This window comes from Tupaia chinensis, unplaced genomic scaffold (assembly GCF_000334495.1).
Source record: "Tupaia chinensis unplaced genomic scaffold, TupChi_1.0 Scaffold139245_1, whole genome shotgun sequence".
In the NCBI taxonomy this organism is placed as follows: Eukaryota; Metazoa; Chordata; class Mammalia; order Scandentia; family Tupaiidae; genus Tupaia; species Tupaia belangeri.
The window spans coordinates 41,099-60,683 of NW_006199134.1; the positions used below are offsets into that span (position 1 = coordinate 41,099).

The 19,585-nt window shown below is 53.9% G+C and overlaps 1 protein-coding gene across 1 annotated transcript in view; it reads right to left on the reverse strand.

The window, feature by feature from the left end:
* SLCO2A1 (solute carrier organic anion transporter family member 2A1) overlaps window positions 1-19,585 on the reverse strand; it is a gene marked incomplete at its 3' end in the record, with an annotated part of 126,230 nt that overhangs the window by 19,344 nt on the left and 87,301 nt on the right. Inside the window, 1 exon segment of the mRNA XM_027765677.1 lies at window positions 17,188-17,350. Within this exon segment, the coding sequence (XP_027621478.1) occupies window positions 17,188-17,350 (163 nt within the window).

A 19,585-nucleotide genomic window follows, 5' to 3' on the forward strand; every position in this document is an offset into this window, starting at 1 on the left:
GGCTCATGTGCGTGTGTGCCCAAGATCCCGAGAGGAGAATGGAGGAGAAGGGATTGTGGCGTGACCATACCCCCTGGGGGTGATTTCTCGCTTTTTGTCTCTATGTCTCTCTCTGTCTGTCTGGCGAGCGCACGCGCCCTATAGTGTAAAACCTCTCAAAAAAAAAAAAAGCCTCCACTCAACATATACCGACCGGTCGCGCTCTACGGTAGAGACGGAAAGACTGGAGCACATAAAAGATTGACAATGGTTCTGGGCCCTGGGGACGGTGTGGAGAGCGAGGGGAAGAGCAGGAAAGGAGGTTTGGGGGATAGAGGTAAGACCCCGTGGGGCATGGATATGGTCTGTTATCTTTCGAGGTGTGTGTGGTCTCAGCTGGGCTGCACTGTGGTGTATATCAGGCTGGGTAAAGTCTCTTCACAGTCTAAACGATGGACAGTGATTTAATATATGATAATAAAAATAATAAATAAACCAGTAAATAAGAAAATATCATAAAAAATATATTGCCTGGTACATGCTATGCCAGGACGGGGTGCAGGGAGGGCATGGGGGCGACATTGAGCCCGTGTTGTTGGGGCGAGGTTTAGGAAGATTCCTGGGGACAGTGGTCTCCGCACTGAGAGTAGCAGGGGGGGGACAGAGGACAAAGGTGGGGAGGAGACAGCTGAGGGAGAGAGACAGCTGAGGGAGAGAGACAGCTGGCCACGGGGCTCTGAGGTGGGGCCGGCGCCCTCCGCAGCAGAGGGAAGCCAGTGTGCTGGGCGCAGACACGGCCAGGGCTCGGCGGCTGTCCTGGGGGCTTTCACTCCAGGGTGAGGCCGAGAGGATGACAGTGCAGTGAACATGCCAGGGGAGTTAGGACTAGTTTTCAAGGCTCTCGTGCAAGGAGAGGAGTTGACCCCATCAAGAACTGTTGGGTGGTCAGAGAGAAGCAGTGGCTTGTGTGTGTGTGTGTACATGCACGTATGTGTGTGCATGTGTGCACGCATGCAAGTGCGTGCGCATGTGTACATGCACGTGTGCATATGTGCACGTTTTCGTGTGCGTGCACATGTGTGTTCGTGCACGTGTGTGTGCATGCATGCATGTGTGTGTGCCTGTGTAGTGGGCAGGGCAGGGACTGCGGGCTGGCTCCGTGGCTTTGTCCCTAGTCACTGCACAGCCCAGGGGGTGCGTGTGCCAGATATTTGGGGCCAGGCTGCTGAGGACGGCAGGGGCGTGAGAAACACCCCTAAGGGGGCAAAGGGCCAGAGAATACCTGTCTCAGCGCGCTAGTTCTCCATCTGCCGATTCTCATTGTTTTATTAAATTCATGCCTATTACAACACGGTTGCTGAGGTGGTTGGCAGATTGTTTTCTGTGGGTCATCGAGGATCGTAAAAATGTCGGCTAGCTTATTAAGTCGTCACGTGGCGCGTTGCATGCACCCCTGCCATGAAAATCCACAGGAAGTTTCGCCTCATGGTCCCCACAGGTAGTGCCCTAGAGGTTAGCTGTTATATCGTCTTTACACACGTTAGAAACTGTCTTTACTAAAATATGTATTTTCTAGAACACCAGGCTGGCCCCTGGCCTAGCGGTGAAGGAGCTGGACCCCACGTGGCCAGCTGTGGCGGGTCCTGGCCCCAGCAGCCTGGAAACACACTGGGCGCACGGAGAAGTCAGGATGGGTCAGGATCGGGCGGTGGTGTGGTCGCAGCCCGGCGAGGTGCTCTCTCTCTGTCTCTCTCTGGCAAGTGAACACACCCTCTGGCAATAAAATGGAAGGAAGACGACGCTGGCGCCAATGACCTAGGTCCGCTGAGCTCTCAGCTCTCGTGCATTCCAAATGACTCCCGGATCTCCCAGCAAACTCTCCCAACACCAGCTCTGAAAGGGGCCCGCAGTGCCAGACGGAGCCCCGGCCCATGTGAAAAGGGGAAAGCAGTTCCATGCTACCGCAGAGGCAGGGCTTCGGCCTGTGTCGTCCTGAGCCTGACGCGGGAAGAGCAGGGGCAGGCAGGGGAGGGCCCATGAGCAAGAACGTTGCTCCTGGGCCTCGTGGGGGGACACAGGTTCGTGTCCGACTTTGCTGTAGTGTGGGCTTCCTGAGAACACGAGCCCGAAGCCTCGTCTGGCCAGCTCATTCTGAGAGCAGTCTTCTAGAATTTAGACCATTAAGCTCTTTGCTTAAAAATAACAAGACAGGGATGGGTGAGTTTAAGGACAAAGGGCTGGGGGGAAGACTTTCAGGACCACCTCGTGGCAGCCTCTGGTCAAGGGGCACGGGCAAGGGGCCTCGGCAGACAGCACCGGGGGAGGAGGCTGGCTTTCCTTCTCCACTCCACCCTCTCCTCCCGGGAGCAGAGGCTCACGTGAAAGAAGAATGTAACCTCTCGCTGGTCCTCAGGCACCTTAGCCAAGGCTCGAACCCAGGACGTTCCAGTGAACTCAGCACGTCGCCCCTGGAGACGCCGGTTCTGACTTTCCTCCACGTCCACCCTGCACTAAGGTCAGAGCCACGCCTGCCTGCTCCGGCCACCGCGGCCTCTGGAGGCCTCCTGCCCACCGAAGGCCATCCTCCTCCATCTTGGAGGGGCGTCTACCCCCTAGCTGGACATCAGTCTGTTTCTCATCTTCCCCGAGGCAGGCTTCTGGAAGGCTCGAGTTCATCAGAGCACATTCTTTTCCCACAGGACACCAGAGGCCTGATCGCCAGCTTTCCCAGGGCTGTGAGATGCTAACTAGAAGCAGGCCGGTACCTCTCCTCTTCTCCAGCCTCCCAGCCCCACCCAGTGGCACGTGAGTCAACGCTGACTCATCCCGCAGCCTAAACATGCGGAATTTCAGTTGGAGTTTCTGGGCCCCTTAGCAAACGCGGGGATGTGGGAAGTCCCGAACGGGTCTAGAATACAGGACCGAGGGTCAGACTCATGGATGTCGGAGGAGATCCGAGGTAGACCAAGCTCTGGTCACTCAGTTACTCAAGGCCTCCTTCCCACCCTTCAGTGTGGTGGGCTGAGGCGAGCCGGAAGGCTATCCAGGATATAATAGAGGTCTCCCCGCAGAGATCTGGAACTGGGTCAAGAGAGGCCCCTAGAAGTGGGGCTTTCCTTGGCAATGACAGAACTAGTCATTCTGTCATTCTGGTAGAGCAGAGACGGTTCTGTCACCGAAGGGGAGGGCAGCAGCGGGTTCTCCAAAGCCACCCCGTGCTTCCCCTCCGCAAGGGGCAAGGCTCTCATCGGGGAGCCTGCAGGCGAGCAGGGTCAGATGGGAAGGAGGTTAGCAAGCCTCGGAAGCCATCCTCAGGAGAACAACAGACAGGCAGGGTGCTCCCCGGAGGGCTCTCGGAAGCACAGCCAACGTACCAAGCCCTTGGACTCTCAGCACAACTCCTGGACTCACTCCGAGTGTTCCACTCTAAGGACCTATTTCCTCATCCTAAATTCGTCCACTCAACAGTTCTTCCCAAACTCGGGCAACACCCACCCACAGGCCTGGAACAGGCTGTCCTGAGCTCACTCAAAATTTGAGATCTCAAAGTCATTTGTAAATTGGGCTGTTTGCAAATCAGAAGGGATAGGGCTCTCAGTGGTCCACGGAGCCTTGCTCACCCATAATGCCCCTGCAATAAAGTCCATTTTATGCCAATTGAAGTACGCTTTCGTTCATAAAATGATTTCTGTGGCCAAATACATTCTAGGTTAAATCTTAAATCTTAGGAAATCTTAGTAGAACCCAACCTTCTGCCTCAGTAGAAGTTAACAGAATCAAGGTGGACGGCCTGGAAGACACCATGGGGCAATGGAAAAAGTTTACACCTGGAAACCAGACAGACCAGGTTCAAATCTTGATTGTATTGTTTGCTAGGCAGGACCTTTCTCAACCTTGGTGTGCTCATCTCCAAACAGATAAAATAACACCTATGTTGCAAAATTCAGATACAAATGAAAAATAGTGAGTATGAGGAGACTTCAAAAAGTTCATGAAAAAATAGATTTAATGTACAGGTTTTTTGATGCAAAACATTTTGGAATCCATATATATATATATATATTTTTTTTTTTTCTGTAGAGAGTTTTGCTATAGGGCGTGTGCGCTAGCCAGAAAGACAGAGACAGAGAGACGGAAAGCGAGAAATCACCTCCCAGGGGGGATGGCCACGCCGCAATCCCTTCTCCATTTTCCTCTCGGGATCTTGGGCACACGTGCACACGCGCCCGGTGTGAGTTTGAGCCACCAGGTCTGGGACCCGAACCGCAGTTGACTACATGGGAGTCCAGCGACATAGCCATTACGCTCACTGCTGGTCCCTACGCATAGTATTTTCACAGCATCCATTTTCTGTGATGTTTTTGAAGACCCCTCTTACCACCTGGACATAGAGCTTATACAATGAGGCCAATCCTCACCCAAAGCATGAGTGACTTCGAAACCCAACGGGTCAGGGAGGTGGCGCGAGCCTGAAGCTGGCCCTGCTGTCCAGGCGTTAGGGACTTGGAGACTGACTTCAGTAACGAGACAGACAAGGCCGTGCTGGGCACCAGCAGTCGCTGGCACACGACGCACTCGCATCGCGCAGGGCAGGGGTGAGCTCGGGGGTGGGAAGCGGAGTCCCTGTGCTCCGCTCCGAAACCTGGCTTTCCCAGACCAGTTCTGAGGCTGAGGCTACACACTCTTCCCACATTGCCACCGGGCCTGGGGAAGTGGCCTGCGTGCACCGAGGAGGCTATGTGACAGCTGAGCGGGGCACGAGAGCAGGCCCGCTCTGCCACCCAACAAGGCCGGACCTTATCCTACTGCCCCCTGCCTGCGCCCTGTGCCCACGCCCTGAGTGGCCCTGGCTCAGCTCATCACTGGATCTATCTCTTCAGTGGACGCGACGGAAGGAGGACATATCTGAGCAGCCTAGCTGCTCGAAGCCGCTGAATTTTATTCTTCACAGACATGTATGCTTGCCCCCTCCACGGGGTAGGAGGCAGGACTTACTGCCCACATATTTATTCACTAGGCTGATGAGGAGCTCTTTGCAAAAAAGGAAAAGAAAAAACAAAACAAAACAGCTGAGCCAACATGAGTTCATCGAAAGCCGGCCATGCCAAGCCATTTCCTTTGCTGGCGGGCTCCTAAGCCAGCAGGAAGCCGCAGCATGGTGCGACTTGACTGGAGGAAGCCTTTTTACAAGGCCCGTCCTGACATCCAGGCTAGAAAGACTCTGGAGAGTCCTCGGGAGAAAGCAGGGTGGCGCAGGTGGGCCAGCCGATCCCGGAAAGAAGGCGTCTCCCAGTGCACGCCGCTCCACACTGTCCTCCCGGGCGGGGGTGGCAGCACAGGGACAGCTTACATGTCTATGCACGACATGAATGGCACGAAGCAGGGTGACGTGGCCAGAGAGACAGTCGAGAGACTGAACATTCAAAAGCAGGCTCAACACTACACGGAGGGGGTTCTGACCCAAGAGAAGACTTTTCATGGGGTAAAATGTGAAGCTATTGGAGATTTCCGTCAGCCCTAGGCAGGGTGAAGGCTGGCTGGACAACATTTATGGGTGTGTGGACCTGGTATTTGGACTGTAAGTTCACAATTTAAATCTGCATGGATGAGGATCCTGAGATTCAGAGGGGACACCCCCTCTGTCTTCTTCCCGGGGACACCACCACGAGGCCAGCACTGCCTAAAGGCTTTATGCTGTGAGGAAGAGTGAACGCATTGGAGCTACCACCGCAGACTCTGGGGCGTGACTGTTTCTGGAGCTGGGCCGGATGGGTCTGCTCAGGGTGGCTTTCGGAGGCCGACCTGGGAAGACGGCGTACCGCAGAGGGAGACGGAATCCAGGGAGCTCTGAGCAGATCTCTCGGGCGAGAGGAGGGCCCGGCTCCTGCAGCACACGACTGTCCACACCAAGGCGGCGTTGGGGTCCCACGCCCTCGAGGGTCAGCTCTGCATGCCCGGGGGCCACGGCCACTCTGCCTTAGGTCTTGAGAACCGTCTAGTCTAGCGGCTGGCAAGCTACAGCCCGTGGGGGCGTTCGCTCTGGCCCTTCTGCCTGGAAGCCCTACTGGAGCACGGGCATGCTACCTCGCCTGTCATCAGGGCGGACGCCTGTGCTCTCATGGCAGGGCTGCCTGGTCTCAGCAGGGACTTTGCAGCCCGTGGGCAGTGTCTGGTGGCCCTGGTCTAGTCCCGTGGTTTTAACCTCAGTCACCAAATCTCTGCAACCAGAGCTGTGGGAGAAGCAGGTGTGAGATACACAGCAGAGCTCAGTCACTGGGCAGGGTGAAGCTGGAGCTCCCCGCTCAGACCTCTCCTCACTCCAGCCCGGGCCGGCAGAGGCCAGGAAGAGGCTCTCCAGAACATTCCAGGGCACCAGCCAGCCCCAGGAGGCGACTGCTGAGGCTGCCGGGGTGGTGCCCCTGTGGTCTACACCCCGCAAATTTCTCTCACTGGCCAATCCAAACTCTGGATCCTGAAAAGTCCTTTTGTTCCAGAGACAAAGGAACTTTCTCCATTGGTGTCCCACCTCATGGTGGCCCTCTGCCAAAGGTTGTCCCCATCTTGAGCCTTTGGGCCACGGTCAGCGGCCATGGCCCTGCCGAGTGTGGGGAGAGGAACAGAAGTTCCTCCCTGCGTCTTCTGGGGTCTTTGGGGAAGCCCGAGGCCGCATACGTGGGGATCTCTGGTTTCGTCAAGCCAGGCCCCAGCAGTCCAGGGACTGCCGCCCAGTTTCTGCGGGGCTTCTCCTCCCTCCCCGGCAGGCTCCCCCAGGAACAATGATCGGCCCTCCTTCCCGCCCTGGATGCTGACCCCCCAGGGAGACGCACCTCGCCTGCCAGCCATCCTGGGGGAGAGGTGCTTGCCAGGGGAGCAGGACCTCACAGCCCTGATGGCCCAGCTGCCCTGAGCAATGGGAGTGGCTCGACACGCCTGTGGGCCGGATGCTGGTCAGACACGGGGACCAGGCCTGTGTGCAGATCCCGCAGAACACGGGTGGGGTTTCCAGTGCACACAACATGTGTGCGAAGAGCCTTTTGAGGAGACAGCTACTTTTATAAAAAGTGTTTTGGCTAGAGGGCACATGCTCTTATCAGAGAGAGAGAGAGAGAGAGAGAGGGGAGATGAGAAAGCACCCCTCATGCCATCACCCCTTCTCTATTTCTCCTTTTGGGATTCTGGGGAGGCACACAACCTCGGCCAGCGTTTCTGGGCTGGGGACTTGAACCCTGGGACTGGTCATATGGGACCTGGCTGTCTTCCCCATCAGGCCACGGGACCAGCCCAACTGCTTTTCTATCGGCCGCTGGGGGCTGTGGAGGGCAGCCCTGTCACGGGACGACCAGTCTCCCGCCAGCTCGACCTCAGTCCTCCCCGGCCGTCCCCTGATGTGCTGTCACGTCCCCACGTTCATCGCTGCTCGCTCCCACACGTGCACTTAACACGCGCCACAGCAAATCTCGTCCGGTCAGGCTCGTGTTCCCGCCACCGAACTCATGACCCCACGCTCGGGGGTTTTCTTCATGTTTGATTTTTCTTCCCTCCCGGGTTAAGTAGGTACGACTGGCCAGACTGTGGACGCCCACCTTGACTGCCTACTGCTCCTGTCATCCCCAACGTGCACCCTCCCCTGGGTTTCTCACACCCCACCTGGCACCCCCACTTCCTTCCTCACGCATGCTGCCCCTTCCCCCGCAGGGACACACACCGCCCCCCACGCACATCTCTGCCCCCGCATACCCACGTGTGCTGCCCCCCACTGCCCCCACAGGGCCACACACTGCCCCCCATCTCTGCCCCCGCATACGCACGTGCACTCCCTGAGCACACCTCCCACCCCATCCCCACAGACCCACAGACCTCTTCACCACACTCACAGGTAGACACCCCCACATGGCCCCCACAGACACTCATACCGCCCTGCACACCCGGCCCCCAGCACGCCCATGTCACATCGGGAGCCACCCTGTTCGTGACCTGCTATTCCAGAGCACCTCCCTCGGCCCTGGGTGGCTCACACAGTTTAGGAAATGGCATGGCCCACAGGCATGTTAAGGTGACCGGACCCCACATGGCCGACTATGCCGTTCAAGTCCCAGACCTGGCAGCTTGAAAACATGCTGGCATGTGCGTGCGCCAAGTCCTGAGAGCGGGACGGAGGAGCAGGGATTGCGGCCGGGCCATCCCTCCTGGGGGGTGATTTCTCGCTTTCTATCTCTCCGTCTCTGTCTGTCTGTCTGGCGAGCGAATGTGCCCTGTAGCAAAGGGGGCCAGTGGCTGGCTTAATGGGCGTGTCGCTGGAGTCCCACATAGTCAACCGCAGTTCAAGTCCCGGACCTGGCGGCTTCATACTCACATCGGACACGTGTGCGTGCGTGCCCAAAATCCCAAGAGGAGAATGGAGGAGAAGGGATTGAGTGTGGTCATCCCCCTGGAGGGTGATTTCTCTCTTTCTGTCTCTTTGTCTGTTTCTCTGGTGAGCACATGTGCCCTATAGCAAAAATCTCTCTCTTAAAAAAACAAGCAAACAACATAGCAAAATTAAGGAAAAATGAAAACTTTGGGTTTCAAAGATATATTTTTTAAAAAAAGAGAGAGAAGTTTATAGAGTGGCATCTGCCGTGCGGACTGGGGAGCTGTGTGTTCTCCACGGAGGAGGGGACACAGCCGCTGGGACTCGCAGGCTACCCTCCCCAGGCCTTCCTGCCTCCCTCCCCCAGGGACACCAGGGACGAGTGGGCATGGCGTGTGGGGCTGGCAACACGTGAATAAGGGACTGGGAGTGACTTCCTTTCTCTCCCTGCCTGCTCCAAAAACACACTCCTCCCAAGCCCCAGGCCCGGGAAGCTGTCTGTGGGCGGACTTCCCCGGACTTGGGGACTGGGCGGGAGGCGCTTCACAGATGACACCTTTCCTGAAGGCCCTTCTCTTCCCCGCCGGGAAAACTGGTGTCCATTGGCCGGTTTCCCAAGCGTGAAAACCTCTCCGCCCTCCAGAAGCGGTCTTGGTTTGGGCTGGGCGGCCAACCTTCCCTCTAAGGGCGCCAGGGCACATTTCTGGACCCCACTGACATTTAGAAAATGCAAACACCCGTAAATGTCTGCGTGGCCTTTGAACAGGGAACAATGAGCTGCTAAAGGTCTCCGTGATTCCCACACTGTTCAGCCTTTCGTTCATTTCGCCCGAGAACACATAGCTCCTCTTCATTTCCCATGTTCATTTCTGGAGCAGCTCTAGTCCGTGGGGAAGAACCCAGCACCAACGCAGGCAGGCAGGTCGGCTCACTGCTTATGAGTAACAGCCGTCGAGCGACGCGCCCACGGCAGGCCACGAGACCTGCTGCGCGCCAGCGGCCGAGCGCCCACTTCCGTGGCCCCGTTCTCATGTTCACTTTCACAACACACAGGAAGTGAGGGGTTCCTGTCCCCTCTCACAGACAGAAACTGAGGCTCAGAAGGGCGAAGTGGCTGGCCTAAGGAGGCTTGGCTGAGCTGGACGTGAGCCTGAGTCCAGCTCCTCCATCACACCAGGCGGCTCCAACCGGGGATCTGGGAACAAAGCGGAACAGACCCAGAGCACCCAAGGCCTTGCATGTGCGGGCACAGCAGGGACTACGCTGAGGGAGGTCTGGCCTTGGGTCAGAGCAGAGACAATGGTGAGGGCCAAGGAGAAGCCACCCTTAGACGCTCTGAGGCCGCCCAGCCCATCGGCCAAGAGCTGTCACCCTCCTGCTCGTCCCAGGAGACAGGGCGCTTTCCCACCATGGAGCCGAGCAGGTGCTAGGTCACTGCGCGGCACACACGTATTGTCCCACACCACCAGGAGCAAGAGCCACCACGGAGGGTCACTGCACATGCCAACCACCGAGCTGAGATCCGAACGTGCGTCCTCTTGGTCCCCGCGTCCCTCTGAGGGTGGGTCTACTTTACAGAACCTCAGAGAAGAACTGGAACCTAGAGGGCGGAGAAGTGGCCCAGGGCCGCACCACTAGGGTGTCTTTTCTTTTCTTTTCTTTTTTGGAGAGGTTTTTGCTATAGGGCACATGCGCTCGCCAGACAGAGAGAGAGAGAGAGAGACAGCAAGAAATTACCCCCTAGGGGGGATGGCCACGCCGCAATCCCTTCTCCTCCATTCTCCTTTTGGGATCTTGGGCATGCACGCACACGGCGTGAATTTAAGCCACCGGGTCCGGGACTCAAACTGCAGTCGACTACATGGGAGTCCAGCGACATAGCCATTATGCCAACTGCTGGTCCCAACTATGAGGGTGTCTTACAGGCCGGGTTCAGACCAAGCACTGCTTGGCTCCAGAAGACACTGAGAATCTCAGCACCATTCAGAGCACGCACTTCATTGCGCTTGTCCCTGACGCCCCTGCACAGTTCTCCAGTTGCCACAGGACTCCACTCAGGGGAGTCACATTCCAAACTCTTCCTGTGGGGTGAGACTGCACCAGCATTTTTTGCACACTTTGGCGCAGCGCACGCCCATGCTGCACTGGCTCCCAGTGCACAGCCCAGCCAGGTCCCACGGACACGCCTCTTGGGTCAACGTCCTTCCCACCTTGGCACCAGGGAGGCCCCCAAAGTAGCTGGCTCTGAGGACTTCCAGCCAGCGTTCCCTCCCTCTCAGCCAGGCCAAAGGAAACTGCTGTGATTAGCATTTACACAAAGGAAATGGGCAGCAATGACCAAAAGCCCCCTCTCCTGGCTGACAGCTCGCCCACACCCTGAGGGGCAGCTGCGGCCCTTCCTGTAGGTTCCGCCTTCTCTCGGAGGGTTTGGCTAGGAGTGCTGAGGGAGGACTGGACTGGCAGTATTTCCCTCTGAGCTGGGAGGATGGTGGTGGCTGGAACAACCTCACTGGCCGTCCCTAGAAAGGAGCAGAGTGAAGCCTGTCCCTAACCTGCCTCAGAGGCTGCTCTGTGAAGCAACCCCCATGGAGAGGTGCACCTGGGCTGCAGGGCGCTGACCCGAGCAGGCTGCCCTGTGTGGCCCGGCAGGGTGCCTTCCCCCAGCATGGCTGCAGAGCCCCAGGCGCTCTGGACAATTCCATTAGCTCAGCCGTCATGTGACAGGGAACAGCAAGGACCACGGTTATGGAAGCTCGTGGGCAGCTATGAGTGGGCACTGACTTATCTATAAATAATATACTCATGCCTTATCACAACGACCACGGCAGGGAGGGCAGGACAGGTGGGGGTGAAGTGCAGGCCAAGAATAAGATGCGAGATGGGAGAGGACACCGGGCATTAACTGTCCTAGGATCCCTGCTTTGTTCTCTCGGGGACATTCATCAGCCTCGGAGCTTGCTGAATCACAGGGGTGTGAAAGGTGAGGGCACCGAGGAGGCGTACTGCGTCTGCGGACTGGCGGCTCAGCACAGCAGTAAGCGTCAATCCTCCAACCTTTTATGAACCGAATGCAACTTCAACCCAAAATGCAGAAGGATTGTTATTTATTTATTTATTTATTTAATACAGATAAGGAGGCTTTAAAACTTTTATAGACAGGCAGATGAGTTAAAATGGATAAAACAATTGGGGGGGGGTGCCAGCAGGTGGCATGGTAGTTAAGGTGTTAGACTCCCACATGATTCACCATGGTTCAAGTCCTGGACCTAGTGGCTTGCTTTCTCATTTTTCCTTTCTCGCTCTCTCTGGTCAAATTAAAAAATGATAATAATAAAAATATGAGGCTAGCGGGTAACTTCACAGTTAAGGCTCCCCCCAGGCCAAGTCCCAGATCTGGTGGCCTTCTCACTTTCCCCTTCTCTTGTTCTCTCTCTCTGTCTCTTTGGTCGAATTAAAATAAATAAATAAATAATAATAACAAATAAAATTAAATAAAGAAATAATTTTTTTTTTGGGAGAGGTTTTCTCTATAGGGCGCGTGCGCTCGCCAGACAGACAGAGAGAGACATAGAGACAGAAAGCGAGAAATCACCCCCCGGGGGGATGGTCACGCCACAATCCCTTCTCCTCCATTCTCCTCTCAGGATCTTGGGCACGTACGCGCACACTCCCGGCGTGAGTTCCAAGCCACCGGGTCCGGGATGCGAACCGCGGTCGACTACGTGGGAATCCAGCGACATAGCCATTACGCTAACTGCTGGTTCCCAATAAAGAAATAATTTAAAGCATGGATAAAACAATTTTGAAAAAGAGGAATAAAGTGGAAAGACTCGTTAGCGCTTTAGTAATCAGACCAGTGTGATATATTGGCAAAGGAACAGACGCATCAATCAATGAAACAAAACCGTTCAAAAACCGACTCACGACTACGGCCAATTGTTTTCTCATCACAACGCGAAAACAACTGAAAGAGAAAAGGACTCATTTCCACACATGATGATGAGACAGTCTGATATACATAGACAAAAAGAAAAAGGAAAAAGAACTTCATAAAATGAACTCAAAATGGATTATAGATCTAAATGTAAAATTATAAAATCTTTAAAAAATGCACATGAGAAAACCTTCCTGACATGGGATTAAGCAAAATTCTTAGATGTGGCACCAAAAGCTTGATCCACAAAGGGAACAAAAGAGATGGGCCTGTGGGTGGCATGGTGGTTAAGGCAGCTGGATCCCACACGGCTGACTGTGCGGGCTGAGCCCAGGACCCGGAGTCGGTATGAGAAATATGCCACTCACGTGTGCATGCATAGCCCACATATCAAAAGGACAGAGAAATGGAGGAGGTGGATTGCAGTATGACCACTCCCCATGGAGGAGTACTTCCTTATACCCTCTCTCTCTTTCTGTCTCTGTCTCTCTCCAGTGAGCACACATGCCCTCTGGCAGATTTAAATAATAATAATAATATATTGTTAAACAAAATTCAGATTTTTGTTCTGCCAATGACACTGCTATTGTCATAAAAGATAGGGTCAGTCCTGTAGCCTAGAGGTCAAGGGATCCAGATCCCACAAGACTGACTATAGTTCAAATCCTGGCCCTGTCAGCTTGACAAACATGTGTGTGTGTGTGTGTGTGTGTGTGTGTGTGTGTGTGCCCCACATCCAAACAGGATGAAGGAACAGAGGAAAGGCATTGCAGTATGTCTGCACTATATGGGGAGTGCCTTTGCCCTGTCTCTGGTGAGCATATGCACACTTTGGCAACTTAAAAAGACTGTGAAAGATAAGCTAAAGACTGTGGGGACATATTTGTAAATCTCCTATATAACAAAGAATGGTGTCCAAAATATATAGGGCATCTCAAATTCAAAATTAAGAAAACAAATAACCCAATTTAAAAAAGGGCAGAAGACTTGAATAGACCACCAAGGAGAAAATATGGATGACATAGACACATATGGAAAGACAACCTCATAAGCTTATACCCACATAAAACCTACAGCATCCCTAGCAACAATAACTACAGCATTGACTTTGGGGCCTACTGGTAATGTACTGGTCAAGAGAAGCCACTCCCACATGGAGACATTGACTTGAACGCCCTGTTTGATCAGCCTAACACACACACAGGGGATGGGGAATCTGCCCAGGATGCGATGGGCCAGAAGTCTATTCCATGAAATCCTGGAAGAAAACTTTCCAACTCTAGAGAAGCATTGAAATATCCACACCCAAGAAATACAGAGGACTCCTAACAGAATTAATTCACAAAGATCTTCTCCAAGGCACATCATAGCCAGATTGGCAAAATCCAGGGCCAAAGATGAGAGAGAAAGGTCAGGTTACTTACAAGGTTACCCATCAGGCTAAGATCAGAACTCTCATCAGATACAATGTAAGCAAGGAAAGAATGGGAAAACATATTCAAAGTGCTAAGTGAAAAACAGTTTCAACCAAGAATATTATACCCAGCAAGATTATCCTTCATATGGAAAGAAAGGATTAAAACATTCTCAGATAAACAAGACCTGAAAGAATTTACCAACACCAGACCAGATCTTCAAAAAAGTTCTGAAAGGAGTGCTTTACCACAAAAACTAAAGACACAGACAGAAATAAGAGAACAAAAAGTAACCAAGAAAATGACCAATTTAATGCTAGGGACAAGGAATATCAATAACATTGAATGGTAACTTCCGGGATTTAAACGGAAAGATCGGACCACAGTAACACTGCAGATTCAACAGAAGATATATTAAACATAAGACTGAACTGGTGACACAGAATTTTATGACTTTTGAGTAAAATATTACTGTTTTTTGTTGCTGTTGTTGTCATTTGTTTGTTTTTCTATGCTTTGTTTTCCCAATTTAAGGATTTTGCTTTCTTTTGAGCTGATGATAGGTTCAGCAATTTGTTAAAATATTGTTCTTTCTTGTTTGTTTCTTTAAATGAAAACCTAAAGTTTTCTCCCTTCCTGACCCCTCTGGAATTGGTAAACATTTGGGAGTTATCTTATTTTGTGGCAGAATGGTTATTTGTATAAGTTCCATAATAGCTCTTGCTTTGAATCAGAAATTGGAAATACTCATTATTGGACAGGGCTTTGCCCAGAATGTCAGATCTGAAGATTAACCAGAAAACCATGGAAGCCAACAGAAGCTCTTGGAAAGCTGACCTGGCACCATGAACAGTTCTGCCGGGCAGAGAGGATTAGAGACGCTGTATGAAAGAATTCGTACCATATAATAACCTGGCCTTTTCCAGCCCAGAATCATAATCAGTAGAGATTGCAAAGGAGCAGCCACAACCAGAGGATTATCTCGGGGAAGACTCTGAAGGAAGAAAGAGACTGCTCCTTGCTAGCAGATGGTCTATCACAGAACACTTGGTGGGCAGGGCTGAGTTGAGAAGGTTCACGTGTGAATTGTGTGCTGGGCGTTTGCTTTTCAACAGTCTGAGTAGTTGACAGGTAAATATTTTCTCAAAAACATTTAAAACCATACTGTTATAGAGTTATAGAGTCTGCTATAGAGTCACAAACAAAACAAAATCATAAGAACTATTTTGAACATTATCTTTAAAATTCAGGTTTTGAAAGCTGTTTATTAACAGTCAAGAACTATGGAGTATGAGCAAACATTTTTTGATATGTAAAGTAAATGTTTGTGGGGAAATGTAAAAATAAATAAATAAATAATTGATTAAAAAAAAGAAGAAGAAGAAGCCAGTCTCAAAAAAAAGAAAAGCGGGACCAGCAGATGGCACAATGGTTACATTGCTGGACTCCCACATAGTAGACCGCGGTTCAAGTCCTGGACCTGGTGGCTTAAAACTCATACAGGGTGTGTGTGTGTGTGTGTGTGTGTGTGTGTGTGTGTGTGTGTGTCCAAGATCCCAAGAAGAGAATAGAAGAGAACAGATTGCAAAGTGGCCATCGTCCCTGGGGATGTCTCTCTCTGTTTCTATCTCTCTGGTGACCTCACACGGCCTACAGCAAAAATCTCTCTCGCTAAAAAAAGAAAAGAAGCCAGTCTTAAAAGCTGATATACTATATATTCCCAGTTATGTGATTGTCTCAACACCACAAAACTATAGTGATAGGAAGCAGAACGGCCGCAGAGGTGGGAGAAGTGACTGGAGGGGAAGGACGACCAACTTTGGGGTCAGGCCCTGCATCTCGGCGTCCTTACATGGCGGCGGGTCCATGAATCTATAAACGTCTTAAAATGTAGAGAACTGCACATCGTCCCCAATGAAAAGTCCATTTCACTGTGTATGTATTGTAAATAAAAGTGTGAGGATAACTAATAATGTGTAGCTTCCAAGCCAGTCGAGTGTGCGGTAGGAATAAGGACATGGGTACTGGAAGGGGGAGCGGTATACAGAGAAGCATCAGCTTGTGGATGTAGACCACAGACTACAGTCACTTCTGGGGAGAAGTGAGGGCCTGAGAAGGAGATAATGTCTTCTTTCTTTTTCTTTTCTTTTCTTTTTGTTTTTGGAGAGGTTTTAGCTACAGGGCATGCACACTCGTCAGACAGACAGAGACAGAGAGACAGAAAGTGAGAAATCACCCCCCAGGGGGGATGGCCATGCTGCAATCCCTTCTCCTCCATTCTCTTCTTGGGATCTTGGGCACGCACGCACCCGCGCCCGGCGTGAGTTTAAGACACCTGGTCTGGGACTTGAACCTTGGTTGGCTATGTGGGATTTCAGTGACGTAGCCATTATGCTAACTGCTGGTCCCCAAACTTGTAAATCTTGATGGTCAATACAGACACATATATTTTATTCTTTACTTTGCTGTATTGTGAACTTTCTTTATATTAAAAAATAAAATGATTGTAAGAAGAAGACACCTCTTCCTAGGCAGCTGAACGTTGCACAGGGCCACGTAAAACCCTGACCCTTCTGATCCTGCCATGGTACCTCTCATTAAGAACCAGAGGTTGGGGTCGCCAAGGGCCCCTCGTCTAAGAACCAGGAGACCTGAGTCTCTCCTTTCCCAACCGAATGGCCCTTGTGACACTGAGCTGAGTGTCCCGCCCTCACCTTGCCCCTTGCTCTGTCCCCACTGGGATCCCAGGGAATCAGGTAAGTCTTAGTAGGAGCATAGCACATAGCACACGCTAAAACGTGGCGGGTGAGGAAGTCGTGGGGAACGTCACAGGTCTTGTCCTGATCGGGGCTGTGACCTCCCACCAGGCCCGGTCACAGGCGTGCTCACAGTGTCTCCGGTGGGGTTTGGGTGTGTGTGGCCTGCAGCACAGTGAGACGAGGGAGGTGAGCCGGGGGCTACACACCCCTCCCTGAACGAGCCAGGGCTCAGAAAGCGACTCCACCATTCCGTGTGCTTCCGGATCTTCTGAGCATCAGACATGCTTTACCACAAAGTGAAGCCATGAACGCCACAGAGTCTGGCTCCACGGTGTGGCACTCGTGTGACGTCAGATCCCACAGGGAACCGGGTCTGAATCCCTGGACAGTCAGTGGAGACACACAGGGCACTTCTGATGGGCCAGAGGGCCAGAGGAGGTGACCAGACCCTGCAGAGGATGCTCTTCCCTCGCACATGCACATCCCAAATGCACATGTTCCACCCCATCCCGAGGGGGAGAGACAGACAAAGAAAAGCCGAGGGACCCCTTTGGGGGAGAGGACCCGCAGTGAGGGGCACCAAGGTACAACAGGATGGGGCGTTTGCCTCCACGTCTGGTGACTTTGCCAAGGGCCAGTCGCTGGGGAGAGACTCGGGTCTCCTGGCTCTGAGAGGAGTGTCCACTGCCCAGGAGTACCCGCCCGCCCTGACAGGCTCGCCCGTCCCCCGGGAGGTGGGCGGTCACTCACCGGCGCTGGCCACGCTGTACCGGTAGGGCTCGGAGAGGAAGTGCGGGAGTGTGAGGACGAAGGCGCCCGCAGCCAGGAGGAGACCCCCGATGCCGATGAGCCGCGGACGGTGCACCCGGCTGCCGAAGTAGCTGACGAAGATGATGAGGATGGCATTGCTGATCTGCGGAGAGCCGAGGGCCGGGTGAGGCCAGGGACCCCATCCGCACCCACCCACAGAGGCCTGGCCACACCTCGTCTGGGAAACCCAGAGGGAAGGGGACGCCGCCCAGGCCAGCAGGCCCGGGTGGATGTCAGCTCTGCCCAGAGCTGTGCAGGGCTCGCCACGAGCGGTTTCAGAGACTCTCCCTGGCCTGCCGCTTCTCGGCTAGACCACCGGAGACCATGGGAAGCTCAGAGACGAGGCTTCAGCCATCTTAGGGCCAAACCTTGTGGGGAAACCTCCAATCGCAGCTGGCTCCTGGGAACAGCCATAGTCCCCTAATAACGCTCCCAGGTTTAATGAAAGGACCCAAGGACTCTGGCTTGGTCAGCAGAATAATGACCAAACAACACGCATGATCTCATTTAATCCTGCAGTAACCCCCATTTTACAGCTGACAAAACTGAAGCTTAGAGTAGCAGGTGAAATGCCGCGTTCATGAGGCTAGGAGGTGGCTTGAACTAGGGCAGGCTGGCTCGAAAGCTCCTGGCATGGCTAGAGGGGGTCTACGGCCCCTTGGGGAAGGGGGATTCTGTCCTAGCACCTCTGCAGGGTCCTAACGTGGTCCCTCCCTTGCGCAGTTTCCACTTCTGTAAAACGAGGGGACTGAAATGCGTAACGCCGTGTTCGGGGTGCTCCGGAGACCGAGGGCTCCCTGGGCCCCACCCGCTATAGGAGAGGGAACCCAGCAGGGAGTGCTCTTTCAATGGCACAGGAGTGTCGACAGGCCCTCTGACCACGTCTCCACCAGAGAAATGGTCCTCGCCCCAGAACGCAAGTCCGCCAGGGCTGGAGGAGCCCCATCCTGGCCCTGCTCAGACCAGTCTCCTTCTGGCTGGAGAAGCAGGTGCCCGCCTCAGAAACAGGGCCAGAGGTTGGCACACGGCTCTCGCCATGGTCGCCAATGTCTGCCCGTCACCCAGCCCGCTGGTCCATCTCTGCTCTCTCAGTCTCCGGCGCCACGTGGCTCAGGTGACTGCGACTTGCCATGTCTCTTTGCTGAGCTCCCGAGACACCTCCCTCCTCTGCCTCCCCTGGCCGCGCCTCGTCCCCAGGCTGCTGGGCTGGTCCCTCCCCACCGCCCACTGCTCAGTCCCTGCACCCCTGCCTGTCCTGGAGCGCCTACCCAGGCCGATGGCTCTCGCTCTGTGCGCTCTGCCCTGCTCCCTCTGCTCAGCACGTTTGAACTCTCATTCCCGGCCTGTCCCTGACCTGCCCCCGCCCTCCATTCCCTCATATCAGCAAGGCACCTCCACCTCCCCAGGTGCTTGAGCCAAACACCTGGGCGTTGTGCACGTCTGTTCCATCAGCAAATCCCACCTCTGCCCGGTCAGACCCATGTCTGTGCAGAAGCCGAGGCCTCCTCTGCGTCACCTGCCCCGGCTCCTGCCTCCTCCCTGGCCCCACTGCCTGCTTCCGCCTTCCACCATCCGCTGGCAGCCGGGGTCTTCTGCTGGGACCTCAGACCACGTTCCCTCGCTCAAACCCTCCGAATACAAGGGGCGAAGTCTGTCCAGGGCCTTCAGAGCCCTGGGGGCCTGACCCTCCCTGCTGCATCTCTGAGCTGCCTGCTCGCCTCCTCTCCTGCCCTCCCAGCCATGCTGTCCCCAGCAGAGCTCTGCACACACCGCAGGCATCCCCGCTCCACCTCTGCCCTGCTCCGGTCTCACACGGCCCACGGCTCCCTTCATATCTCACCGCTTCAGGTCTCTGCTCAGATCCAGCCGTGTCACGGGGCTTTTCTCCGAGCTCTTTTTTTTTTTTTTTTTTTTTTTTGGGGTGTTTTTTTTTTTTTTTTTTTTTTTTTTTTTTTTTTTTTTTTTTTTTTTTTTTTTTTTTTTTTTTCCCCCAGGGGGGATGGCCACACGGCAATCCCCTCTCCATTCTCCTCTCGGATCTTGGGCACGCACGCACACGCACCCAGCGTGAGTTTAAGCCACTGGGTCTGGGACGTGAACCATGGTCGACTACGTGGGAGTCCAGCGACATAGCCATTACGCTAACTGCTGGTTCCCCCGAGCTCTTTTTTTAAATGCAGCCCGACCCACCCCCTGGGCCTGCATGTCCTTCCTCCTCTGCTGTCCTTCCTCACGTCACTCCTCACGGCCCTCGAGATCTGACCTACTCGGCCTTCTGCAAGCTCTACGTCCCACCCTAGAACGACACGGGCGGGGCGGTCCGTGCCCCCCCCCCACC